A 27,376-nucleotide genomic window follows, 5' to 3' on the forward strand; every position below is an offset into this window, starting at 1 on the left:
TGACGGGCCTCTGTGGGCTCCACGGTCAATACCACTTCCTGTTTCCACGGAACGGCTTGCAGTGCACAGCGACCATCAGAGGTAACTGGTTCACAAGCAGAGGTTGACTGATGTCTGCACTAAGCAGGAGGAAACAGCTGTGGCGCCACAGCCGCAAACCGAGCCTCCATCTCCTTCAGTCCACATCCACCTTCCACGGATCTGATCCGCTTCCTCCACACCGATGGAGGATGGTTCAGAGGATTCCTTCTTCTCCCAAGAAATCCTAGAAAACTGCTCAACAGCTTTTCTCCACCTGTCGGTCCAGATGAGCGGAATAAATGTCTCAATGAAACGTCTCAGGCAGCGTCTTGGTTCAGCTGCCGGATCGCTCCCAGGGAAGAGGATGTTCTGCTGGAGGGCAGCCGCAGGGCGTCGTACTAACAACCACTTCACCTCACCTCAGGGTTAATCAGCAGGAAGAGGATCTGAGAGCAGCTCGTCTCTACGGCCTGCAGGACGACCGTCCAACTGAAGCTGAAGCGTCCAAAAAGCTCACCTGCTCCCCCTGAAACACACTCTGACCCCAAGAAGACCTGAAACACACTCTGACCCCAAGAAGACCTGAAACACACTCCGACCCCAACCAGACCTGAAACACACTCTGACCCCAACCAGACCTGAAACACACTCCGACCCCAACCAGACCTGAAACACACTCCGACCCCAACCAGACCTGAAACACACTCTGACCCCAACCAGACCTGAAACACACTCCGACCCCAACCAGACCTGAAACACACTCCGACCCCAACCAGACCTGAAACACACTCCGACCCCAAGAAGACCTGAAACACACTCCGACCCCAACCAGACCTGAAACACACTCCGACCCCAACCAGACCAGAAACATGCTCTGACTCTGCTCTATGTTCTACATCCACAGGAGGAGGTGCTCTGTCCCACCGCCCCGCCCCGCCCCGCCCCGCTCTGGTTCTGGTTCTGGTTCTGGTTCTGTTCTCTGCATCACGATGGCAGAACGTGGCGTGGCGGCGCTGAGCAAAGCTCCCACTTCTCTGTGAAGGACGTCCAGTCAGAGAGGAGAGAGAGCGAACGCCGTCTCCAACACGATGGAGGACCGCAGCTTCTCTTCCTCTCTGGGGCGCTCCAGTGTAATCTGATTACAGCAGCGTACCTGGAACCCTCAGTCGTGATGAGCTCCTTACCGGATGAAGTCTCCCTCCAGGCCGATCACCCGCTTGATGATCTTCTGCTGGGGGTTCCTGGGAGAGCTGGGGAAACAGGAAACACCATGAGGACCAGACAGGAAGCAGTGAGGGGGTCAGCTGGACGCTTCAGGCAGAGAGCGGCGGGAAAACCAGATTTCATCCTCCTTCAGCAGGGAGACCATGCGGAGGAGACAGCTCCACCTGTTAATCCTCCTCTGTGCTTCCCACTTCCTGTTTCACGTCAACTTTTCCCTTCCTGCATTAATATCTCACCCACCCCCCCCTCCTGCTCCTCTGCGTTGCCGTGGCGATACGGCGGGAATCCTGACTGACTGACGGCCGGCTGAGCCAACCGGCTTCACCGTCAGGCAGCGCCGATCCCTCATTGGCCAGTCCCAGGGGAGCTGTGTGTGTGTGTGTGTGTGTGTGTGTGTGTAATAGAGTGATGGATGATCTCCTCTCCAACAGCAGACGAGAGGAAGGATCACTCAGCCTCCCTCCCTCTCTTTAATTTCTGATCTCATTCTCCCCTCCCCTCCTTCCCCTCTCTCTCCCTCCCTCTCTCTCCCTCTCCCTCCCACTCTCTCTCTCTCTCTCTCAGCCATTCATCCTCTCTCTCCCTCCTCACCCTCACTCAGCCGCTCTCTCTCGCTGTGTGAATCCGGAGAGGAGACGTTTGGACGTTTGTTCCTGGAGATACAGGAAAGCTGCTGCTGCTCCTTTTTCTGCCGGGTGTTAATATGCAGGGCATACTTGGAAACACACGCTGAAACACACACACACGCACACACGCACGTGCGCGCTCCCTGCGGCTGCAGCCATGCCAGGAAAACCTGCCGTCTCTGTGGGTCTGCGTGGTGGACGGGACCTGATGGACACCGCGTCCACCGGTGAGTCCGACTGCGTCTGGACGTGTGTGTGTGTGTGTGTGTGTGTGTGTGTGTGTGTGTGTGTGTGAGTGTGGGGGGGGGACTGCAGCAGTCCTTGAGGCTGGTGTTGCGGCTGTGACAGCTGAGAGGACGGAGAGACGGAGCCGTGGTTCGGAGTGTGAGGACAGCGACCCTCACGCCTCCAGACCTCTGCAGCCGGCGCCGGTGGCGGCGGCGCCGGCGGCCGTCTGCCCTGAGCAGAGTGTCATCAGCACCACTCCACAGGTTCACCCCCCCCTTCCCGAAGTCACAGGAGGGGGGGTCTGTCTCCAGGAGGGAGGAGGAAGGACACACCGCAGGAGCCACCCCAGAAAAAACAAAAGAACAAGCTCAGGGGGCCTCAGGGAGGAGGGGCCCCTGGGGGGGAGGGGCCCCAGGAAGGACAGCCCTCCCCCAGGGGAGCACAGCGCCCCCCGGGGAGCACAGCGCCCCCCGGGGAGGATGGCGCCCTCGGTGGGCTCATGGAGCATTAGCGAGGCGTCATTCCAGTGGACGGCAGCAGGCTGATGGACTCTAACAGGAGAGGCGTCCACACCGCTGCCTGCCTAGTTAAACAGAACCCCCCGTCCCCGTCCCCCCCTCCCCGTCCCCCCCTGCTGTATTTCAGACTGGCTGTAATTACCAGCAGTGCATTAAGGAGCCTTTAAGTGCTCCTCCGGACATTCAGCACATTTCTGAGTAAAAGGGGTCGAAGCCTCCCGGAGCTGATCGACCGCTCCGCTTCCCGCCGGCGGCCGCTCTGCAGCCCGGCCCCGCTCGGCCCCGCTCGGCCCCGCTCGGCCCCGCTCGGCCCCGCTCGGCCCCGCTCGGCCCCGCTCGGCCCCGCTCGGCCCCTCATCGGGTCTCTCAGGTTCTCTCGGGTTCTCTCAGGACTCTCAGGGTCTTTGAAAGAACTGGACCACATGTGGAAAACTGCCTTCTACTCATGTAGGGACTCTGCTCCAGCGCATTTTAATACAGGGTGGCATCAGTATAAGAGGGTGTGTGTGTGTGTGTGTGTGTGTGTGTGTGTGTGTGTGTGTGTGTGTTTTCCTAATGAGTGCATATAAAACTTCTATTTGCTTTTTTAGCTCTACTTTTTATACAAAAATGTGTCTTAAGATCAAGTCGCATTAAAAAAACAGCACATAAAATATTGAGAACACACACACACACACACACACACACACACACACACACACACACACACACACACACACACACACACACACACACACACACACACACACAGTTTCACTCTCACACTGTGAGGGTATGGATTGTGAGTGTGACCTGACATTAGAGGCTGAACCTGCTGTTGTACTGAGGAGATGTTGGCTGGCTGCTCTTCACTAAGACGAGCCTCTGGATCCTGATCGCCTCGTTTTCACGCCACCTGACTGCAAACCGGACATTAATGCCCTTCCTTCTGGCATTCACAGCGTCTCTGCTCCCCTCAGGGGGAACGCTGTGCACAACGGCGCTTACAAAGTCAGACAAGGCTAAAAATGCCAACAACACAGAACATGAACATCACAGATTGCATTTCAACACTTTAAACCTTTTCCGAACCTCTCAAATGTCAGAAGAGAAGGAGAGGCTCTGCTCTGCTGGACAGTTCGGTGATATTTCCGTCCCGGCTGATGGTGCTGTCTGTGTATTTTTGGCTGCTGCTCACTGTAATGTGGATGAAGAGGCTGGAGCTCTCCTCAGCAGCTCACCGCCGCTGAACCAGGGAGGCTCGGCAGGCTGACAGGTTTGTTTCTGATTCAAGAAGAACTGTTGACACACACACACTGCATGGTGTTTGCGCCGATGTGTGTGTGTGTGTGTCAGACCTGACTCCAGATCAGGCAGCAGATGGACGGGGGATAAGTGGTCACTCTCTCAGAAGTGTTTGTCTGAAATCTGGGAGCTGCGCTCCACACACACTGCAGTGTTTGCAGAGCGGAGCTGAAGGAGAAGCCGCAGATATTCTAGAACAAACACAGCAGATGGGAAATATAAGTCCTCAACCTGCCGGAGTGCTTCAGAGTGTGTCTGAGCACACACACCGCCTGCAGCCTGCAGCCAGGAAGAAATCCACACAGATCACAGCTTCATTATCCAGGATGATCACATGACTGTCTGAGCGAGGCCGGCGTCCGTTAACCCTTCCTGTACCGTCTGCATCTAATTAACAGCTCCTCACAGCCTGAACAGAGGTCAAAGGTCAAACACACCAAACACTGCCAGTAAAGAGAGAAGTCAGCAATCCTGGAAATATAGAGAGGATTCTAATATTTAGATGCTGCTATGGATGGATGGATGGATGGATGGATGGATGGATGAGTTAAACTTCATCGATCTTAAAAATAAAGTACTAAGCATATAGTCTGATCAAAAATAATGAAATATCAATCATGTAGAGTCTTTATAATATTCTCTACATAAACAGCAATTTTACAAATGAGACTGATGAATAAGAAATGTAGAAACGACTTCTTAATTTTAGTTTTCTGCAGTTCAACTATTTTTTCAATTTATTTCCACTGATTTTAAACCGACACTGAGGAACTTTTCAACCTTAATAAAACATTTTAATATCTTTTGTGATGATGCATCGGCTTGCAGCTAGTTGAATGACCCTCTGTCAGGCTGAGGGCGTCAGTGTTGCTTCACTTGGACTGAGCAGCTGTGAGGAGGGTGGTAGGAACCCTGCTCACTGAAACACTCCAGATGTGCGGACTGCTTTACGGCATGCGTCACATCATGATAGAACATTGTTTAGCCACCATTAGATTCATTTAGATTCATGACCTCGTCGCTATCCGTCCTTCACACAGCCACTGGAAACAAATGAAGGCGAGTTCAGTCCGACAGCACGCCACCGGGAGCAGCGTTTTACCACGCCACGCGCTAGGCCTCATGGGAACTGTAGTATTCCTTCAGGCAAAACACTACCGCTTTGTCCACTGGTGCTGCCAAAATCAACAAAAACTAAAAGTTCCTTAGTGTTGCTTTAACATTTCAAGAACCAAGGCTTAAAGCTGCAAAAATGGATGAATTTAATAATTAAATAACTTTAAATAACCTTGAATTCCAAGGAGACACAGCAGGTGTGTCCTCTGGAGTCCATCGAGATGTGATGAGTCCTGGGTTAAGACCTGGGTTAAGTCCTGGGTTAAGTTCTGGTTCAGTCCTGGGTCTAGTCCTGGGTCTAGTCCTGGGTCTAGTCCTGGGTCTAGTCCTGGTTAAGTCCTGGGTTAAGTCCTGGGTTTAGTCCTGGGTCTGGTCCTGGGTTCAGTCCTGGGTTTAGTCCTGGGTCTGGTCCTGGGTTCAGTCCTGGGTTTAGTCCTGGTTAAGTTCTGGTTCAGTCCTGGGTCTAGTCCTGGGTCTGGTCCTGGCCTGATTGAGCCTGGTTCTAACAGGTCTGGGCTCTAAGCAGCGGTGTGGAGCTGAACCAGAGACAGACGTCAGCTGATCACAGAGCTTCGTCCTGTTTGCTGAACAGCTGCTCGACAGGCTGTGGAGAAGCTAACAGCTGTTTCCCTCCGAGGAGTCGCTGCTGTCGGCGATCTCTCTCCGTCAGAGCAGCAGGCTGCCGGATCAATTCAGCGCAGTGATCAGAATTATCAGCTGATCTGTGTTTTTAGGCCACGGGGGTCAAGCACATAGGTCAGGGGTCACATCCAGCCTGGTTTAAGGCCCCGTTTTCACCACAGCGAAGCGTTCTGGGTGTCGGTTTACACCAGAACAGCTTCATCTCAAACCGCCTCTTCCGACTGGAGGACGAGGAGATGCAGGAGATAAAGCGAGAGTCACAGATGAGCTGGCAGTTAAACTCCAGACATGGTCTCTACGGGAGTTTGGGCTGAATCCTCGTCCGGCCGACGTGGAAACAGCGTTATTTATCTCCGCCGCTGAGGGCTTGGTGCTTCCACACACTGTTTCCATCAATAAGGCGTCGGCTGCTGTTCATCTGTCCTCGTGACGGAGTGCAGACGTGACGGATGGACCTGCTGAACTCCAGCCTCTACACCACATCCATAACCGCGACACACGGCACAGCTTCAGCCCCACGAGCTGGAGGCTGATCTGCATGTTTCCTGCTGTAAAACATGTCTTTGAGCAGGCTCTCCATTGTTCCTCCTGAACGTCACTTCTCCTTTCTGAGAACAGAAGCGTTTCATTTCAGTCGTCCACAGCGACAGAAGCACCGGCAGCCTGACAGGGCTTTACGTTCCTTGTACCATTTTTACACGTTAAACGAAGGGGGTTTCCAGCCCAGCACACGTTGTGGCCCTGCTGGGTCTGGGACTGGTCTGGGACTGGTCTGGGCTCCATGCTGGCCTGGTGCTGGGTGAACATGGGAGCCAGCAGCACTGGTTTTACTCTACTGGGCTGGAAACATTCCTGACCACATCAGCTCAGCTGACCGCAGGCTATGGATAACGAGGCCATGCTGCAGCGTTTCAGCAGGGTCACTGGGGTCAGGGGCCAACAGCAAGCTGTTCAGGCTGAGGTCACTACAACCAGCCTGGTCCCGAGTTCCACTGCGAGTTCTACTGACAACAGGCCACGCCCACTCCGCTACCACCCTCCCTCTGGCCACGACCAGAGGGAGGGTCAAAGGTCATATCAACTACCAGAGGGAGGGTCAGAGGGCGTATCCACTACTAGAGGGAAGGTCAAAAGTCGTATCCTGTACCAGAGGGAGGGTCAAAGTGTGTATCCACTAGCAGAGGGAAGATCAAAGGTCACATCTACTAACAGAGTCAAGGTCAAAAGGTCGTATCCAGTACACCGTTCAGATCAGATCACTGTTTACACTGCATGAGCCCTTTAATGTGTGACCAGCTGAGCTCAAAGACCTTGAACTGTTCACTCATTCATTGGTCTACAATTAATCACAATGAGTCATTTCTCTAAAATAACCATTTATGATTCAGTTTACTCAGATTACTGCACTTTATGATCATCGTCATGCAGATATCTTCCCTCTACTTCAGCAGGACGACAAACCGATTCCGCTGCAGTCTCTCAGCGAACCGGAAGATAAAAATAGACTGAAGCAGGTTCCGACATTCAGACACGTGAGAGAAAAAGATCCCCTTTTGAAATAACTGCAAATAATCTGCAGACACAAAAAGTGCCACCTGGAAAGAAAAGCCAAGAGAGAAAGATCCAGAACAATTTAAAGCGGTGTGAAATATCATTTTCCTGTGTTTGGTTAACTGTGACCGTGACGGTTCTCATTTCAAACATTGCAGTTTCATCTCAGTCTGCCTCTCAGAGAAACTGACAAAATACTGAGACATGACAGAGCAGACATTTATCTAAAATGTTCCTTGCCTCTTTGAAGTGAAGATTTTGTCTGAATAAAGTGATCTGAGAGCACTGAAGTGGTGAAGAAGCCACATTTCAGAGGAACCCAGTCACATGTGGAGCTTCAGTTCTTCAGATGATCGGGTTTCCTCTGCAGAAGTGGCCTGAGATGACTGCATTATCCTGCAGGTCTCTGCTCGTGAAGCTCCAGCGTCCAGCAGCATCTCCCGCCTGCCGCCAGTCACTGCAGTGGAACTGACAGGAAGAAAAATACACCGTGTGTCCTGACAGGAAAAGGTTTTTACTGCTGGTATTTTCAACAGATGTAGAAAAATCAATGCTGACTGTAAAACACTGGCGTGCGTGCGTGCGTGTGTGCGTGTGCGTGCGTGTGATGCAGGAAGTCACTGCAGGTTTTTACCGTTAAGTAAGAGGTAAAGCAGTGTGTGGAAAAAAAAGAGAAATTAAATTGAATTAGCAGCACCTCGTGAGCACAGAGAGAGAAGACACTATTCAACACTTCATTCAGCGTGCTCATCATGCTCGTTTCATTCACACTCAAGCCGCTTTTCTCGCCGAACAGTAAACATGGACGGTTATTAGAGCCTGGATGGAAATGCATTCAGCCTCACGTCAGAGACAGACGGCGTCTTTCTGCAGGACGGAGCTGCTTCAGAGCAGCAGAGACAGCAGAACACTGACTGGAGACGCAGCTTTACATCAGACTGGATTATTCAGGGGTGAAAACCACCGCAGCAGCGGGGAGACCCTCCGATAACCTCATGGTCTACCTGAACAATGATCCACCTCATGAAGCAGCTTTCTGCTTTCAGTGACGAGCACAGATCAAACCCCCCAGCTGAATATAGGAAGGCAATATCTGACTACTGATCCCAACGTTTTTATCCTTATCGGCTGATTCTGAGAGATTTCAGACATCTGTTGCTTTGTTTGCCTTCATGGTTTCCTGGTTTGTGACACGAGCTGGAGCTGTCTCCATGGAAACGTCTTGGATCCTGATACTGATCCAAGATTTCAGATTATTGGATTGAATATGTTCCTGATCACATTTCTCTTTTTATATTGTCCATACAGAATGAATGAGAAGTTTTCTTTAGAAGATGAACATTTCCGTTTCCTTTAGTCTGCACTGAGTTTTATTTTGAAAAATGCTTCGGCGCTTCTTCCCTGCTCTTCAGTCTCTTCTCATTCATTGCTGAGCCCTCATTAATTCCTCATCAATTAATTGATGACGCTGCTTACAACTGGTCTGCGGTGCAGTTCCAAAGTTTGGAGACCACTGCTCCACAACACCTCAGAGATAAAATCTGGAGCCACACCTGAGCGGCACTCGACCAATCAAACATCACATTTCTACCAACACAACAGACGTTGAAGGGAGAGCGCTGCAGACGCAGACAGACGTTGGGAGGCTAATGCACTGGCTCGTCCAAGATGCTGGAGGCCACAGACACCCGGGGAGCAGAACCCCAACAGACCCCACCCAACACTGCCAAGTTAAAACCTGGCCCAGCGGGGGTCCCAGACGCTTCGCTGATCTGAAGAAGGCCGTGACAGCAACGATCCAGACCTGGAGAGCAGATTCCCCACCGGTCAGGTGGTTCAGATCCTCGATCTAACACCTGACGCCTTCGACAGAAGTCTGTTTTTGTCAGTTTAAGTATTGTTTTCATCCTGTTCCATGTGCAGCTCTGGTCTTGAGACAGCCGCTCTGTTCCTTGCTTTCCCCTGCCTCCACAGGTCAGTGTCTGCACGTCCAGCTGCTCTGCATAGCAATCATTCACTAAACGACACGGCTTTGACAGCGTCAGTCTATTTCATTCTTAATTTTTACTTTGGTGAACCAGCTTGGTCTTTATGGAGCCAGGCCGTGAAGCCTCTGTTTACCCCTGATTCATGGTTAACGAGGCAGATCGTAACACGACGGTCTCGGCTCTTCAGACAGGACAGGAAAGGCACCTGGGACTGGCTTTCAGTGAGAATGTTATCCGAGGGAATCCCAGGCAGGTAACCAGGCGGATACAGTTTAAGACACTCCATCGCTTCACCTGGAGCCCTCAGACTCCACAGGCTTGGCCTGACAGAAAACCCAGACTACTGAAGTGCGGCCAGAGCAGGGTCTTTACTGCATGCCCTCTGGACTTGCTGGATCGGTGATTTTTGAAACAGCGTTGACGATCACGTAGACTGAACGAGGTGATAAACGTCTTAGTATGTGGAACAAATACTTAGAGCTCAATTTTTGTGACTTCTGTCGGGGCTTTGGTTGCAGGAACACATCCAACATCTGATGATCTCTGGGATCTCTGGGATCTCTGGGACTGCTCTGACTTGGATACTTTCCTTTTGCTCCGGTCTGGTGTCGTGGTGGTTTTGTTTTCTCTCAGCCTGTGTATGATGCATGACGGTGTTTCTGTGGTGACGGATGTTTTTTTGTTTATTCCCTTTACGTTTATGGTGGTATTGCAGTGAATTTTCCGTGCCCATCGTTCCGACTGGCAATGCCTGGTTCATTTCAGAAAAAGGCCGAAATACTGAAAACGATGTAGTGAGCATGCCTGGCCATGAGGTGGCGCTGTTGGTTGGTTTACATGCACGCAGAGATCAATATGGTTGAAGCAATAACAATCAAGAGTACTCGACATTGGTATGAACAGATGATGGATCGGAGGCTACGAGGAGAGAATCTCAACTATTAAACTATACAGACTAAAACCTACAATAAGGACGGGGACTCATGACACTGGAGGTCGCCATGTTGGAGCAGAACTGTTTTAGGTGGTGCTGATGTGCAGCAGTGCTGTAGCGTCTGGCTGTGCCTCTGTCGGAGCAGTCACAGGGGAGCCGGTTGGAAGACGGGATGGTTGCAGTTGCTCCGAGCACCATCACCATTTCCCTACCAACTGCTCTCTGCACTGAAAAAATGAAAAAAACATTCTGTGTTTAATTAGACGTGTTGAAAGAGGCTCTGGTGCTTTCAGCTCTTGAAACACTGTTGTGCCCGTTGGGCTGTTGCACTTTCTAGTTTGAATTCTATCCACACAGCTGACCTGCCAGCCAGGTTCTGCGGTGGACAGGCTGCTCTGTCACACGAAGCGACGGACAGACGAAGCTTCACGAACCACTGTCTTTATGTTCTGAAGCCACTAGATGGCACTCTTGGTTCTCAGGTAGAGGAAGGTAGAGGAAGGACTGAAAATAAAGTGTGCTGGCAAACATTTCCTGAACAGACGGCACCATCTAGTGGCTTCAGAATGTAAAGACAGTGGTTCATGAGGCGTCATCTGCCTAGGCTGCAGACATGCCCACGATAACGTAAAGAAAAAAATGGCTTTGCTGATTGGCTTAGTCACCAAGCAAATTAAAAAATGTTAAGAGTACAGATCTGATGAGGAAGCCTTCAGAATCATCACTTTCCTCGGTTGCTTTTCTTTGTGATAGACAGATTTAATTTGAACAGGCAGATGATCGGGACAGCCCCCGAGATCATCAGCACAAGAAGCCTTAGACCTCAGTGTGGGAACCACGGACTCAGTGTATTAATAAGAAATCACTGCCAAGGAGGGATGAATACTGCAGACAACATGGAGGCTAAATAACTCCACCTAGCCGAGCTAACGTATGCAGGCGGCGTCCCGGCTTCGCTGCCAGCCTCTACGTTTAGCCGTGGCTTCTGCACTCAAGGTCACAAATGAATCAAAACATCAATAAGAGCAGTCGACATAAGCAGAGGCCGCCGCGGAGCCGTCACCTGGACCAGCAGTGTTGATTCAGGGCCTCATGAATGATGCAGCAGCCACCAAAGCAGCTCGATCACAGGTTCATCCTGGTGTGTGTGCAGCATCCCCGGGTGGCGTGTCGCTGCAAACTGGTGCATGTTGTGTTGTGAGCGATGTGAGGAGTGTGTGCAGGTGCACTGCTCACAACAAAAGAGAGATTTGGGGGTGGAGAAGATCTACTAATTACAACACTGGGGAAAAAAGAGGCTGGCAATGTGTTTTCTTTTTCTTTTTTTGAAAACCTTTTGAACGTTGGCCCAGAGCTCCAGCTCTTCCACTGCACCTTTTGTTGAATATCTTGGCTGGAAAAGTAAAAAAGATGAGCTCATCTGCATTAATCCATCCACCCTTCATAACATAAAGCTGCTCGGCAGTCCCGTCTGTGAATCCAGACCTGTCAGATAATACACATAACAGCAGGCTGATCGTAATTCACTCACCGAATGAGAGGAGCAATAAAACGAAATGAGGCTGGAAAGGTTTAGAAGCTCCAATATTCCTAAATGTCAGTATGCCTCCATATTTCACCAGCGCTGTGTGGCACTAGCTCTTTTCTCTGTCTCCTGTCTCCTCAGATGGAAAGTGACACCAGTGACAGCAGCGGAGGATAATAATGATGGAAGGCAGAACAATGCGTCCTCGGCCAGATCCCTCTGCTTCTCGGCACGGCTCCCTGAAGGATACATCCACCTAGACAGACTGCAGAGTATATGACAATCTGGCAGAGACTCGACTGGAAGGTTCCCCCCCTGCGCCGGCAGCCGGAGGACCAGGGGCCCAGAGCGGCAGCGGAAACACACTCCGTCTCACTGCAGCAACAAATGAGCCTTTATTTGTGAACTTAACAGTGTTAGCAGCTGACTCCATACGGGCCAATTACTGAGCGAGGGGGAGACACGGCCAAGATGAAGGAGGCGGCAGCTGTGGCTTGTTTGCTGGTGGAACTGTCTCTGATTGCTGTTGCCGTGGCCTCGGAGGGGGCTGCTCACTGTCCTCCGTTGTGTCGATGTGAGATCCGGCCCTGGTTCTCTCCCAGCTCTACTTACACCGAGGCTGCCACCGTGGACTGTAACGACTTGGGCCTCGCAGCGCTTCCGGAGAGACTTCCCTTAATGACGCAGGTGCTGCGGCTCCAGGCGAACAGCATCCACACGGTGCGGGAAAATTTGGATTACTTGGCCAACATCACAGAAATTGACTTGTCTCAAAATAACATTTCCTCACTGAGCCACGTCTCTCTGGGGACTCTGCCGCAGCTGCTGTCTCTCCACATGGAGGAAAACTGGATTCATGAGCTTTCCGACCGCTGCCTCGCGTCCCTGCACAGCCTCCAGGAGTTATACCTCAACCACAACCTCATCTTCGCTATTAGCTCCTTGGCATTTCAGGGACTGGACAGGCTGCTGAGGCTCCACCTCAACTCCAACCGGCTAACGAGCGTCAGCAGCCAGTGGTTTCATTCTCTCCCCAACCTGGAGATACTGATGCTGGGAGAAAATCCCGTCCTCCGCCTCACGGACATGAACTTCAGACCCCTGGCCAACCTGCGGAGCCTGGTACTGGCCGGGATGAACTTGACGGAGATTCCTGACAATTCTCTGGTTGGTCTTGAGAACTTGGAGAGTGTCTCGTTCTTCGACAACCTGCTTCAACGAGTCCCCCGGGCGGCGCTGATGAAGGTGCAAAACCTCAAATTTCTGGATTTGAACAAGAATTCTATTGAGAGAATCCAGAAAAGCGACTTTGTGGACATGCTGCATTTGAAGGAGCTTGGCATCAACAGCATGCCCGAGCTGGTCTCCATTGACGCTTTCGCCTTGAACAATCTGCCGGAACTGACCAAAATTGAAGCCACAAATAATCCCAGACTGTCCTACATCGACCCGAGGGCCTTCTACCAGCTGCCCAGGCTGGAGACGCTCATGCTGAACAACAACGCCCTGAGCGCTCTGCACCGCGGCACCGTGGAGGCGCTGCCCGGCCTGCAGGAGGTCAGTCTGCACAGCAACCCCATCCGCTGCGACTGCGTCGTCCGCTGGATCAACACCAACAGGACCGCCGTCCGCTTCATGGAGCCGGACTCGCTCCGCTGCGCGGAACCGGAGGAGCTCCACGGCCGGCTGGTCCGGCAGGTGCACTTCAGGGAGATGACGGAGATCTGCCTCCCCCTGATCTCCCCGGGAAGCCTTCCGGAGCGGGTCCAGATCCGCGCAGGGAGGTCGCTGTCGCTGCACTGCCGGGCGTTCGGGGAACCGGCGCCGGATATTTACTGGGCGACGCCGTCCGGAGACAGGCTCCTCCCTGGGAGTGCGTCTGAAAAGCACTACCTGCACCCTGAAGGCACCTTGGACCTCTACGGCGCCACGGAGCAGGAAGCCGGCTCCTACACCTGCATCGCCCACAACCTGGTGGGGGCAGACCTCCAGTCCGTGCTGGTTTCAGTGGAAGGGCGGATAGCTCCACCCTCTCAACGGCTTTTCCAGGTAAACATCGCGTCTGTCCAGTCTGACTCGGTGACGGTGTCGTGGGACAGCACAGACGCTCGGCTTTCCCAGCTCAGCTGGTCCGCCTTGGCGGAGGATCAGGACCCCTTCTCGCCGTTCACGGCCAGGCTTCCTGCTGACGTCAGACAGTACCACATCCAACAGCTGAAGCCCTCCACCCGCTACCGGATCTGTGTCCAGGTGACGGAAACACAGTCCAGGTTCCACAGGGACTGCGTCAGTGTGAGCACAGAGGACAGCGTGGATCCAGGGCCCGGGGTCCAGGTCTGGGACGGTCTGCTGGCGGCTGCCTGTGCTCTGCTGCTGGTCATCGTGGCGGCCGTGGCGTCCTCTCTCATCTATACTTCTCTCTACAGCCGAGTCCTTTACAGGAAACTGTTACTGGACTCAACCGGAACAGTGCTGACTGCAGCTCCTCCACCCTCCCCGTCCCCTGGCCATGAACTCAGGGTGTCCGGGAACAAGCTGAGGGCCGCTCTAACAGACTTCCCAGAGAACTCCGTGTAGCGGCCGGAGTCGGGGAAGGTGCTGGGTGAGGGTAACGGGACAATTTATGCTCCCACTTCTGCAGCCTTTGGATGATTCTTTGCACTGGAACTCAGCAGGACGGAGGAAAACCCATTAACACCGGCATCAATCACCGAAAGCAGAGACCTTTTCTAATGTCATAGACTATGTCATTACAGCTTAATGAGGCGCATTTCTTGACTATAATCTACTGTGGCAAGAAAAAGGATGTAAACCATTGGAAAGTTTCCTGCATTGGCATTAAAATGTGATTTGGGCTGTAACGTAACAAGGATAGACGAGCAAACTGCTTCATCTAATACCACACAATGGGTTACCGCGTTTCATGCCTCATCTCTCGATTAAATATTCATCGTGCTGGAGAAAAAAAACCCTGAATGTTTCTCTTGAGGCTATTCCAGATTTTCTGTACAGGAATCGTATGTGGGTTGACTCCAAACAGCAGACTTTCTGCTTTTGAAGCTATTCTGTTAGAGATTCACTTCAGTCTTGGGCTCCAGCAGCCAATCAAACACGAGCACTCGGTGCACAGTAAATAAACCTGACCGGCGCCTGAAGGAGCAAAGCTGCCAAACCGCCGAACCGCCAGGTTTAGTCAGTGTGTTCTTCCCTGAGTCAACCAGTCACCTCCTTCCAGTTTAATTCAACTCCACAAGTCTTCACAGACCCCTGAAGGTCCACATCAGCCAGAAAAAGGTTTTTATCCTAATGGGATTCACTCTGAATGAAGGTTTTCTGGAGTCATTAGCCTTGAGTTTGCTTTTCAGGCATCTCTGTGCATCTTGTAATGGATGCCTTCAATAAAAACAATAAATACTGGAACTGTCTGAGGGGCATCGGGTCAAGCATTTTGACAGAGTAGCAGACCGGATCACATTTCCCCACATGCAGGAAGCTAAAATAAGTCTACATACTTCTTCTTGCCACAGTCTGTGGCTACAGGTCATCAGCGCCGTGCAGCCCGGCTAAAGCACAGCTCGGAAACTCTGACGTCTGCAGAAAGGTTTTTTTCTTTTTTTTGCTGTGTTTTAACGAAAAAACAAGCATTGATGATCTGATGTAAAATAAAACTGCAATGTAAAGGATTTTATGAACAAATACATTTTTCATTAAACCGGCGTGACGTCTCCCAGCTCCATCCTTTCCTCGTTAGAAACAGACACTTCATTCCAGCCGGCGCAGGTGAAATCCCCGCTTTGAGTTTTGTCTGAAACGGTCTGAGACGGAGGTGTGGATGCTTTGTGTGGTTGTTGTGTCACTTTGTGTTGCTGTCGATACGGCAGGTGAGGCGCCGTTCCTTCTGGGGACCAAACACAATTACCGGAGTTGCCCTTTGAGCCAGACGCTTTAACGGCGTTAGGGAAATGCAATTTCAACCAGCACCCCAAGAGGGACTGTGTCCTGTGTGCTTGTAGCCAGTTGGTGTGTGTGTGCCCTAATGGGTGTGTACGTGTGTGCCGAATGTGAGGACATTGGCAAACCCATTGACTTTGAATTGCATTATATTTTCTTTCATTAAAAATCCAATATGGACTTCCCAACGCAAACCGCGGCGCGGTGATGAATCGGCGTCACGCACAAACTGATGGGAGGCATTTATCAGCCCGGCTCAGCCATAGATCACCCCGGCTTCAGCACCTTGGACAGGGCTTTTAGAGCGCGGCCATTCGTCACCGCCACGGGAGCTGAAATATGAGCCATTAGAGGCTGGCGCTGAACAGGTCAGCAGGAACACGCCGCCCGGCCCGCTCCCCCCGCCGCCAGTCTGGAGAGAGACCGCCGCCGTCGCAGGAACAGCTCAGCAACTACTGGCCTCGTTTGTTTTGTGCCTGGCGTGGAACGGGGGGGCGGGGCGGAGCCGCAGAACCGGGATGAAGTGGTTTCGGCGCCGGACGGGCCTGACGCTCCACGGTGGCTCCTCTCCAGCTGGAGGCGTCCGTAGTCCCTCACAGGCTCCACGTCCTGATTATTAAACCCCACACACACTGAAGACCCGCCAGACGAACAGCGTGAAGGATGAAGTCATGAAGCGATGACGCTGGGACTTAAAGTTCATGCTCGCTGCTCTGCATTACGGGATGAACGCAAAGCAACGACCACATTCCCTGCACTGGAGCGCACACCGTTTTGTTGCTTGTCTTCTAATTTCCGTGAGATTAGATAAGCGTATATGCCATCTGGGGCCACTAGGTGTCGCTGTACGACAGCAGAAAAACCTGCATTACTGCTGTCTGTGACTGAATGAAGCCCAAAAAATTAAATAGAGACCAGAAGATGTTCTGAAACCAGGAGCTTTATGTGTTTATTTTCACTCTGAAAATCAGCATTTTTGAATGGGTTCCAGTGAGACCCGGGCTCTTTTTGAAACCAACAGCATCGCCCCCTGCTGGAATTTCCCTGGAGTTACAGCGTTTCTGCACTTCCGCATTATCTTCACGTTTTACCAGCGGAGGTTGGTGCTTGGTCTGGACCTGGAAACATGGGAACCATAAACCAGCGCACCTCATGGTTGCTCTTTTTCTCCTCAGGGAGCCCGTTCTGACAGACGAGACTTATAATCCAGGAAATATGGCCCGTGGAGGAGATCAGTGGAAGAGAAAAAACAAGAGTTTGTAAAAACGCCACAGCCACGTGTTCAAAGCAACACAACAGGGTGTGAAGCAGCAGAAGGAGCTCCGGCTGCAGGTTCGGTCTCTGTGGACTCATATCTGCAGCCATTATAAACAATTCCATTATCAGCGTTTACCCAACACTTGACGTTCTGCCAACGGGCCTAATGATCTCCCATGAAGGGAACTTACTCCTCTCATTACAGCAGCTCTGCTGTTTAAAGCAACCAACATGCTTCAGGAGGAAAAACCGCTTTTTTCCTCATGCCGTATTACTCCCATTACAGACGTTATTTAGGGCAGAGCTGATGAAAAAAGTCCTTTTTATCTGGCGTTCCTCATGTGGAACATTATTAGTTTTACAGCAATTATTTTGGCTCTCAGCGGTCGACGGAGCTACAACAACACGGCTGGCTTCGTGTCATCTTTTTGGGTTTTTATGACTTTTAGATGACAGAGCGTCACAGACGGCGAGCAGCTGCTTTAGCGCCGCCGATCGCAGACACTTCCAGTACAAGGTTACTTCCAGCGGAGCGGCGGGAGGCCACCGGGCTCGTTCATCACCTCTTGGAGGCTTTTTCCGCCTTTCACTTTTTGTATCTTTTGAAGGAAATGCTGACTCAGGACGGTCGTTTGTTGAAACAACCGTACATGAGCATATAAGATGGCAGTGTCTCGATTTTTACTAAACTGAATGATTACTTCAAAAGTCTCAACATAAAGCCCATTTTAATGAATCCTTCTGGTGCAAAATACAGTGAAATGTGCAAAAACCTGCTGCATTCTGGGTGTTTTTGCAACCCCCCCCCCGACAGCATAGCTTTGACGCTAGTGCTGGTTAGCTAGCTGTCATGGCGGCGCTACCGGTATCTCAGCTCAGGTCTCAGTGTGTCTGTGAACAAGCAGTCATGGCGGACAGTCGTAGGAAACAACTTGCAAAAACCATGTTTCACCAATAAAACAGGAGCCAGAAAAGATGGAGGCACAGCTGCCTGCCCGCCTCTCCTCTCAGTTCAGAGACTCCTGCCGGTCAGACGCTTGGCTGCAGAGGCTCATGGGAAAAAACAGGACACACCTCCGATCACTGCAGGGGTCTGAGAGAAAACACCGAGTCAGCGCTGTGTCTGACAGACTAGACCTGAACCCAGCATCATCATCTGCTGACCGTCCCAAGGCTTCAGAATTATTGATGAACACAATGGAAAATATGGGCTAGCATGATGCTAACAGCAGTGGTGCACTGGCAGCACGGACATTAATGTTAGCTTAGCATCCTGAGCATCTTCCTCTAACATCAGATAATACAGCCTATTTAAGATGTTGAATAAAGCTGAGCTGAACCCTTCGAGGAGCTGGATTTGCAGACGTCAGGTATTCTCAGGGGTCTGAGTAACTGGAACAACGAGCTGAGATCAAGGACTGACCTCACTGGCGTAACGTCCTGAGAACCGGCAGAGGTAGAACTGACGGGACGGGGACGGCGGCAGGACAAAGCGAAGTGCTGTTCCAGACCGGAGGACGTCTGGTCATTTCGTTCTGGTCATTGACTTTGTGGCCTTACGTAACGGCCGGCCGGTGTGACCAGTGGGACGGGGTGCGACCTGCTGCAGGACTGGGTTCATCCAGTACCAGCTGCACCTCTGCAGACACTGGGGTCATTTCCTCCTGTCCTCTGACGGCGGGGAGGTCTCCGTCTTCATACACTTCACAGACCGCCAGTGCCAGAGCCATAACGAGCCACATCCACGTCTCCAGATCTACTGGACAGAGCTGACCATGTTCTGGATGAGCTGTTCCTCTCAGGAAAACTGAAAACTCTCCCTACAGCAGTCCGTCAGAAACATGCCACACACTGCTTTTACAAACTTAAGCCCTTCAGCTGCAGTCCCAGTGAGAAGAATCCAGATTCTGAAATATTCTAAATTCTAAAATGTTTCCTCTAAGAGCTGCAGACACGACTCGTTTCTACAGGAATCCCTTGTCTCCAGACGCAGTGTGGCCGCTGTCACCGTGATTACTCGGTTCATCCGATCTCCAGCCTCGTTTCAAAGGTTTTGTCAAAAACAGTTCTGGAGCTACATGGCAGAGTGGGCTAACTTTTGGATCTGTCACTGGAACCAGCCATGTTCTGAGGACCAGACAGCTTAGCTTAGCTTAGCTTAGCTTAGCTTAGAGACACACAGCACACACACTGCTGCCAACCCAACGCTGATGTGTAAATTAGGCAGGACGTCATTCCGGTCGCCCTGCTCCTTCGCCCGCGATGACGCAATTTTCCAAGATGGCGGCTCGCACTGCAGCTCATACAGATATGAATTATTTGTCTGATTAGTAAAACTGGTCTGATGCTAACATCTAGTTATAGTCACATGTGTGGGCTAGGTGTTACGGCACACACGTTTGAGGCATTGTAATCTTTTTTTTTGTAAGTATTTAAAGCATTTTATTTCCTTAAATCTTAAAAAATCCAGTGGAGGAAGACAAAGAGAGAAGAAAGGTTTGCAGGTTGGGAGTTCATGGACCAATAAACACGTTTAACACGTTTACCATCCGGGCCCGTGGATGTGGCCTCACACACCTGTTTTAGACCGTGTTCAGATAAATGACTTTTAAATGAATCTGCTTCATGGAGGAGGTCTGTGCTGGCACTTCAGTCCATCTGCAGCAGCGTCTGCAAGAAGAAGAAGAAGAAGAAGAAGAAGAAGAAGAAGAAGAAGAAGAAGTAGATGAAGACGAAGACGAAGAAGAAGAAGGAGAAGGAGAAGAAGAAGAAGAAGAAGAAGAAGAAGCAGCAGCAGCAGCAGCAGCTCAGGAGGAGGTGGAGGAGAAAACAACAAGGAGAGAAAGAAGAAAGGACGACGAGGCTCCGACAGCTTCCCCCTCTTCTGATTTCTCTCTGGGTTTCATTATGGCCCAGCATGTACACACACACACACACACACACACACACACACACACACACACACACACACACACACACACACACACACACACACTCCAAACAGAGACTGTTTTTCCCTGGAATACGTTCATGGCTCTCTCTCCGTCCACCGCCTCAAGCCAACACTTTCCAAAATGTTTTATCGAACTTTAAATACTTAAATTCACAAAGATGACGGGAAGAGTGACGTGGAATGAGCCTGTTTATGTTTCATTAAAAATGGTCAAAGGAAACAGCTGGGTGTGTTCTCCAGGGCGGAAGCATCTCTCCTCTCACAGCCCTGATGTGGAAGTCCTCCCCTCTGAGGGAAGCTGTGTTTCTGTGATGGAAGAGTCATGAACACGACTAAACCTTATTACACTAAAAAAGTGATTTTCCTTCAGGACCGACCTGTGGCCATTTCAGTCAAACACAAGCACATAAACGGGGGAAAGACCAGCAAATGGCAGATCCAGGTAGGGATGGGAACCCACAGCCCAGAGGTTCATTCCTTGGAGTCATTTGCGTGTTTTGCGAACGATTCCCTCATCAACTCCAGTGGGTGTGAATGAGATAAAAAACGTGCACGGCGTCGCCACTGACCAGCTCGGCCAGCAGGAGACGTGGCGCCCGAGAGGCACAAACACTCCAGAGTGTGTTAGACTCCATGAGAGCGACTGAGAGCAGCTCGACGAGCAATACGGCCGCCTGTCGTCATACAGTGACATCGAGTGGTCACAGATGATGCTGGAGTCAGGTCTGGGACTGTGGAGGTCGTTGGTGTAGAAAAAGGTCTTAACGATGCACGACAAAAAAACTGACGCTCTAAAGAAGCACTGATGGCAGCCAAGCATTTTTTCAAAATAAAACTCAATGCAGACAAACGGAAATTTAAATATGCACTTTCAAAATAGACCATTTTATTCTTTCTTTGCAGCCGATACCAAACCACCCAGGAACTGGTCCATAGTTTGTATTTAAAAACACTCAGGATTCGAAACTCCTTGACTGGTATTTTATATTTTCTTCATTCGTTGAACTGGTTGTTCTATCGGTCTAAACCGGTCTGATGTAATCTGCTTCAATCCATCTACTTTCTAATTTCTATAGTTTTCAGTACAGGCGCTTTAAAACTGGTATCATTTAAAGAAAACCGAGATTAAAATCGAAATGGGACAATATGAAAAAGGAAACTGTGGTCTTTTTTCTGTTTCTTTGCCATATCAACCAGCCCCACACCGCGGTCATGAAGCGATGGACGTCCTCAGGTAGACTGTGGAGTTCCAGGCTGAATGAGTGGTTTGTGTTGAAGTGTGGTTGAAGAAGTGTGCGTTTGGTTTTCCAGTTTTAGAGGCTAAAGCTGCGCTCATTAGCATATAACAGTCCTGCAGTCCTCTTCCTATCAGAGATCATCAGAGGGAACAGAAGGAAGCTTCGTCTGATCTTCAATGCAGAAGGACTTCAGTGACAAGCGGATTCTGAAGTGTCTGATGAGGAGTGAGGAAAAGATCTAAGACGGAAGAGGTCTGATCAGTCACAGATTCCCAAACCTTCATTAGCACTAAACTGTTTCCAGTAGTTAAGGATCGAAAAGCTCTTCTTCTTCTGCTCCGTCACATTTAGAGAAGCTCATGGATCATCTTCATGGTGTGAAGATGCCAGTAAAACCTGAACCCTGAGACGCAGAAGCAGCTGTTAGACTTCGTTCTTTTCAGGACAGGTTGGACTTTCTGAATACGTCAGCTGCAGGAGAGTCACTTGAATGTGTCAATATTAATTTGATTAAATCAGACGGGATTTATTCACCATTTGAGAACAGAAAAATCTTATTTCCTGTTTTGACCCGTACAGACAGCAGCAAGGACTTACTGGAGTCAAACCACCACAGATGTGATCCTGAGAGAAGACAGAAAGACTGAAAGGAAGAAACTTAACCAGCTGATGACACTGGGGGGAATTAGGGTCTGTGACCTTTACCCTCTGAGAGCCGCTGTGAGCAGTCTGGAGGATCACATCCAGCTCAGGGTGCAGCTGGACTCGACCCACTGGACTCCAGCTGACAACTTATCACACAGTGTGTGACGACAGTGACTCTGTGAGAGGGAGAACGTCACTACATACATGAGACAGCAACAAAGAACAGCAACAAAAGAGGGTTCTGGAGCTTCTCCAACAGAACGTATGTTCAGTAGCATTTACCACACTATCGTCTGCATACGAGGAGACACAGCAGACACTGAGCGATAAAACAGGACCACATAAACAGGTCTGAATGCTGAAACTGGGTTATGTTCTGTGGATAGTGTCACATGATAAAGACCGGAGCACCGACTAGTGGCCTGGCAGACAAATGACAGCATTTTTAAAGTTTTCTTGAACGAATAACAACCATTATCCAAACACCTGGCTTTTCTGAAAACTGGAAATGATCGTTTCCAACAGCCCTTTGTTGTCTAAACGTACGTCTCACAAACTTCCTCTGTGGAGGAAATGACCGAGGAGAGATTACATCACTGCAACCCTGCGGTTGTGAATAGCTTCCTGAGGTCTCATGGCCACATTTACACGACGAGCAGCTCGTTGAGAGCAACCTGACATAACCAGATCAGACTCACACGGCTGCTGGAGTGGTTCTCAGCTGGCACTGGAGAGGCTCCGTCATTTAATATGGAGAGCAGAAGGTTTCTGGAGCCTCTGCCGCCTACCCATCATGCACCTGAGCCATCATGCATTCAACTCATCCATGTAATGTGCTGCTTTCAAAATCTTGACAGAGGATCTTGCTGACCTGAAACTCTTGCTGTTCGCAGCCGTCAGAATCAGATCGTTTGTTTTCTGGGCATAAAAAAAAAAAAAAAATCTAATCTCACTTGATAAATCCAGTCCGGGGTTCTGAGACAAAACTCACAGCAGGGGGGAACAGGACGAGACTCCAGCAGGTCTTCCTTCACACTCCGCCCGTCATCCCAGAGCTGCTTGTGGTCATCAGCAACATTCAGTCTGCAAACTTCCTGCACCATTTGGAAGATGTTCAACCCAGAACTGTCAGAAATATGTTTGTATTTTCACACCTGTGCAGACAGGAGGAAACTAAACCACACTGATGAAGGATGAAACATGAAACGTCTTCTGAAGACGTACGAATCACTGCTTCCTCCTTTAACTCCACATGAACACAGCTGGGTGGTTTTAGGAACTGTGTGTGTAATAAATCACAGCGACAGACGACTAGAAAAGGAGGAAAGTCACATTATTATCAAGGAGGGCATGCTGAGTTCCAGATCAGTTCAATCTGCTACTGATCAGGTTTTCTAATTGGAAATCAGCCGGGGCTGGTGTCTGTCAGGGACCAGGCCACTGAACACAGCCAGCAAACCAAAAGAGCACAGAAACATCAGTGTCAGTAAATTCAGTCCGAGACCTCGTAGTTGCAGTAACATGTCGCATGTGTTTCCACAGAGGGTTAAAGCAGCAGTCGGCGCTGCAGCAGGACGAGCTTCCTGCTCCAGCAGGTTTCTGACCTCTTTACAGGAAACCTCACGAGAGCAACGACAGATGCCAGCGTCGCTCGGCGTTAACACACCAACACGGCTAATGGGATGTTTGATCCGCGCACCGGCTCTGATTTACAGCCCCTAATGAGGGAAAGACCCAGGCAATAAATCCAGGGTTAATTATGAAACAGGAAACACTCAGCAGGTAACGCAGCAGCATCCGCTCCCCTGCGGTAAGCAGATCCTCCGGCAGATTCACATCTCACCGATTCAACACAATCCTGGTCAAACCACTTCCTGGACTGAGGTGGAAGAAAGATGTGCTGCTCAGCCACATATCATTCACTGAGGAAAGACTTTAATCTGAAACATTTCATTCCATTTAACTTTTCTGAAGGTTTGAGGAGCAGCTGAACAACAAACCGCAAATACATCACTTCCAGACCGCGACTGTCTGAACGAGAATAAACTGTTTCCATGCACTGGATTTAATAATTTAACATGATTGGCCTTGTGGAGTACCAAGCCACTGAAGTGATTTTCAGGTGATTCTATGGAAGATAACCAGTACCAGTACGATGCCCAAACACCACTTCCTCTCACTGATCGCAGCACTGAAGTACTGATTACTTTAGGAACGTATCTGCACCAACTAACCGCAGCAGCCTCATCGTGTGCTGAATCTGACGGTGGACGATCCGCCGAGCGGTTTTCACCCGTCTGTGATGCCATGGCAGAGCAGCCAAACACACTGCTGGAAAAACACACAAGCAACAGGACGGTGTGTGTTCGGTGTGTGTGTTCTGCGGTGTGAAGCTGGATTATTATTACAGTGAAAACAGCCTTTCTAATGGATCCTGTGAGATGTGCTGCTGTAAACAGCCAACAGGAATAATAAGAAGAATAGGAATAATATGCTTCTCTGGAGACGTGTGTGTGTGTTTGTGTGTGTGTGTGTGTGTGTGTGTGTGTGTGTGTGTGTGTGTGTGTGTGTGTGTGTGCTCGGCCTGCATGCTGGATGCTCTCCAGGATGAATGGCGGTGCTACAGGAGGCCGCTCCGCCTCTCGGTCTGCAAAACAAGACGCTTCGCCGTGCTGTCGTTACCATGACGACCTGGATGAACATTTAACACCACATGCAATTCGCCCGGGTCTCACGTTGAGACGCTGAGAGCGGCGGCGTTTCCCCGCCGGATTACAGAATGATGAAACACAGCGAGGATCCTTCGAGCCTCGGAAGCCGTGCTCCTCCAGGACGGCGGTCGCTCTGATGCTGGGGCAAGAGGTCGAAGTGGGTTTCCTCACAGTGACTTATCTCTATTGTCGATGCGTTTGGAGGGTTGTCTGTCTGTCAGCTCTCCAGACACTGCGGTACTTAAAGCAGCCACTTCCTGTCCGGAGAGGCTTCCTCGCCGTGACAGATGACGCTGTTCCAGCCTGCAGGCGTTTCATGTCCTGCGGCACGATGAGGAGCTTCCAGCAGTCCAGGAAAAACACGCTACACGACAGCCTACACTCAAGATTCCCGACTGCCTGGGCTCCAATAAATAAATGAAATCAAGACAACGGAGGCTGTGGATTCTGAGACTACCGGACTGTAGCTCTCTTACAGAATAAATCTGCTGCAGACACCGGAGGAAACACAGTGCTGGGTTACAGCTCTGCAGCGGCCGGCCTCTTCACACTTCCTCCAGCTACTGATTCTATGCAGGCAGACACATCCACAAGTCCAGCTCCTCTCAGGGATTCCCAACAGGCTGGCTGAAGCTGCACAGAGAAAACTCTGCCTTGTGTCTCTAAAGTGCGCTGATCTGATCGCCGTTATCTGCTTGACCTTTTTCTGAGTGGCGTCCATTCAGGTCCCGATCGATCGGTCAGTGAAGACGCACTGAGGGTGGACACCGGGCTGCACTTCTGCTTCCAGAAGGAGCTTTAAGGCGAAAGCTGCTTCATCAGGAAAACAGAGTTTCATGAACACAGACCACAAACAGGCCTGGTTTACTAAAACAGCAAATGAAACAAATCTAGAGCCAGTCGGGCTGATGTCCATCTCAGAAGACACTGAGCACCGCGGTCCTGCTGCAGGACGCTGGAGGCGGCAGCAGCGAGCCACGCTTTCACCCAGCTGACCGCACTGCTGCTCACGCTGAGGCTGAAACCTCCGTCTCCTCTGCTAACGGCGGAACGCTGAACGCTCGACTGCTTCTTATCCAAAAGTTAAAGATGGAAAAATAAAAACTGCAGCACTGTGGGAGTGTGAAGGGGCGAGAGGGGGGGCAGCTACGTTTTGGAAAAGAAATTTACTGGTAGAACCCAAACTCTGCTGCTGCCTGCAGAGAAGTCTTGACAGCAATCTGCAGCCGCCGCCTCTGCCGGGAGGACCGGGAGGACCGGGAGGCGCCCCGCGGTCCGGCTCGGATCAGCGCCCCGCCGGAGCAGAGACACCAGCGGCAGGAATCAGCGGAGCGGGAATTCCAACATGCTTAAACATGAGGCTGAAGCCGGAGCAGCAGTCAGCCTCAGCGCTGCCAACAGAAACTCAGCCCCGTGTGGAGAGCTTCTCCTCTCCAGTGGGTCGTGATGAGGAGGGCGGGCCGGGAGGTCGCTACAGAGCTGGACCCGCTAACAGGAAGTACAGCTTTCTTTCTGGTCCAATATCTAAAGTTTAACACATAAGGTTAGAATAAATGAAAGGAGGGACATCCTGTCTCACTTCCATGCCGACAGTTGGTTGGACTTGATGGGTTTTTCATGACACACTTTTTTCCTAATGAAACAATAAACACAATCGGGGAAGTAATGATCCCAGCCTAACGAAGGAAAGGCCGGAGCCACCGATCACCCTGCGGATCGATAGCTATCTGCTCACACACCCCGCTCCGAGCCGGGACTTCCCATCGATTGCACCGAGAGCATCCAGAGATTTAATTACACAAAGCAACATAAAGTGTGGCAGCAGGAGCAGTTACAGTCCTGGAGAGTACGGCAGGCGGCGGTCGAAGTGACGGATTTGTGAGACACGTTTGGAGTTTATGGGAGAAAAGATCTGAGGCGTTTTGTCTTTGGGGCATGAGCGGCATGAGCGCCGCAGAGGAAACGGGGAACGACGGGCTCAAGAACGTCGGCTGTCGTTTCTCCATCAGGTGCTGTCCGTCCCGCTCAGACCTCATGGCTGGACTGAACCTGGGTGCTGACTGTCAGTCCTTCTATTCATGCCCTTGCATTTGTTCTGCATCCTGCCGCCGCAGGCTCTGCACTGCCGGCTGTGTGAAGACTTCAGTAAGGCAGTGGCAGGAAGACGAGCGGCAGGTAAACAGCCGTGCGCTGATGAGAACACACACGGGCTCGCATCCTCTCCGGAGTGACGAAAATAAACACACGGCGAGCTTTAAGCTTTTCCTGTCAGAGCCACGGCTTCCCGAAGACAGCACCCACTTCTTCTTCGTGTCAGAACACAAAGAAATAACTCTGCTCTATTTCTACATTTCTTCAGTAAACAGGAAAACGTCCCGTGGCTAATGAGCACAGCGGCGCCGCTTCATGCTATCTGAGCGGCTGAGGAGGAAAGTGACTGCTTTCCTGATGGGGGGGGGGGGTCATCTCCTCCCAGGCCCTCTCAGACTCTTCTGTCAGGACTCACTCCTTTCAGACGTCTCGTTTTGAAATACATGAAATACATCATGAAGACTCAAAACCCTCCAAACTTCAAACCTCAACCATCAACCAAACCCTGACCTGAAGCACCTGTGCTTTTATTTTGAAGTTCATTCATTTTTGGGACATTCTGAGCCTCCAAATCCTTGTATAGCTCAACATCAGATACCAACAGCTGTGACAAAAAACCCAAATCTAGGTTTAATTCTCCACAAAATAACAAATAAATGCACCAAAACAAATTCATCCAACTATAAAAACAATGAAATTCAACAATCTGGTCAATTCCAGGAAGATTCAACTGTTCCACAGAGCGAAAGATCATGAAACACCTGATGGAAACAAACTTTTAGATTTATCTAATATTACTTTAACATAAAACGTGTCCAGGAACCTGTTGGTGGGGTTCTGTGTCTTTATCGAGGGTTTGGGTTGTGTTTGGCT

At 50.7% G+C, this 27,376-nt stretch overlaps 2 protein-coding genes across 2 annotated transcripts in view; one reads left to right on the plus strand and one right to left on the minus strand.

Moving 5' to 3' along the window:
* The window catches only part of LOC115391781 (mitochondrial inner membrane protease subunit 2-like), a 46,224-nt gene that overhangs the window by 1,120 nt on the left and 17,728 nt on the right, over positions 1-27,376 (minus strand). The window contains exon 4 of the mRNA XM_030096130.1: positions 1,206-1,271. Within this exon, the coding sequence (XP_029951990.1) occupies positions 1,206-1,271 (66 nt within the window). The remainder of the gene's footprint in view (positions 1-1,205; positions 1,272-27,376) is intronic.
* LOC115392615 (leucine-rich repeat neuronal protein 3-like) lies at positions 12,018-14,234 on the plus strand. The gene has a single exon (XM_030097336.1). The coding sequence runs from the start codon at positions 12,129-12,131 to the stop codon at positions 14,232-14,234; it is 2,106 nt and encodes a 701-aa protein (XP_029953196.1). The 5' UTR covers positions 12,018-12,128.

Source organism: Salarias fasciatus, chromosome 7 (genome assembly GCF_902148845.1).
Source record: "Salarias fasciatus chromosome 7, fSalaFa1.1, whole genome shotgun sequence".
NCBI classification, from domain to species: domain Eukaryota; kingdom Metazoa; phylum Chordata; class Actinopteri; order Blenniiformes; family Blenniidae; genus Salarias; species Salarias fasciatus.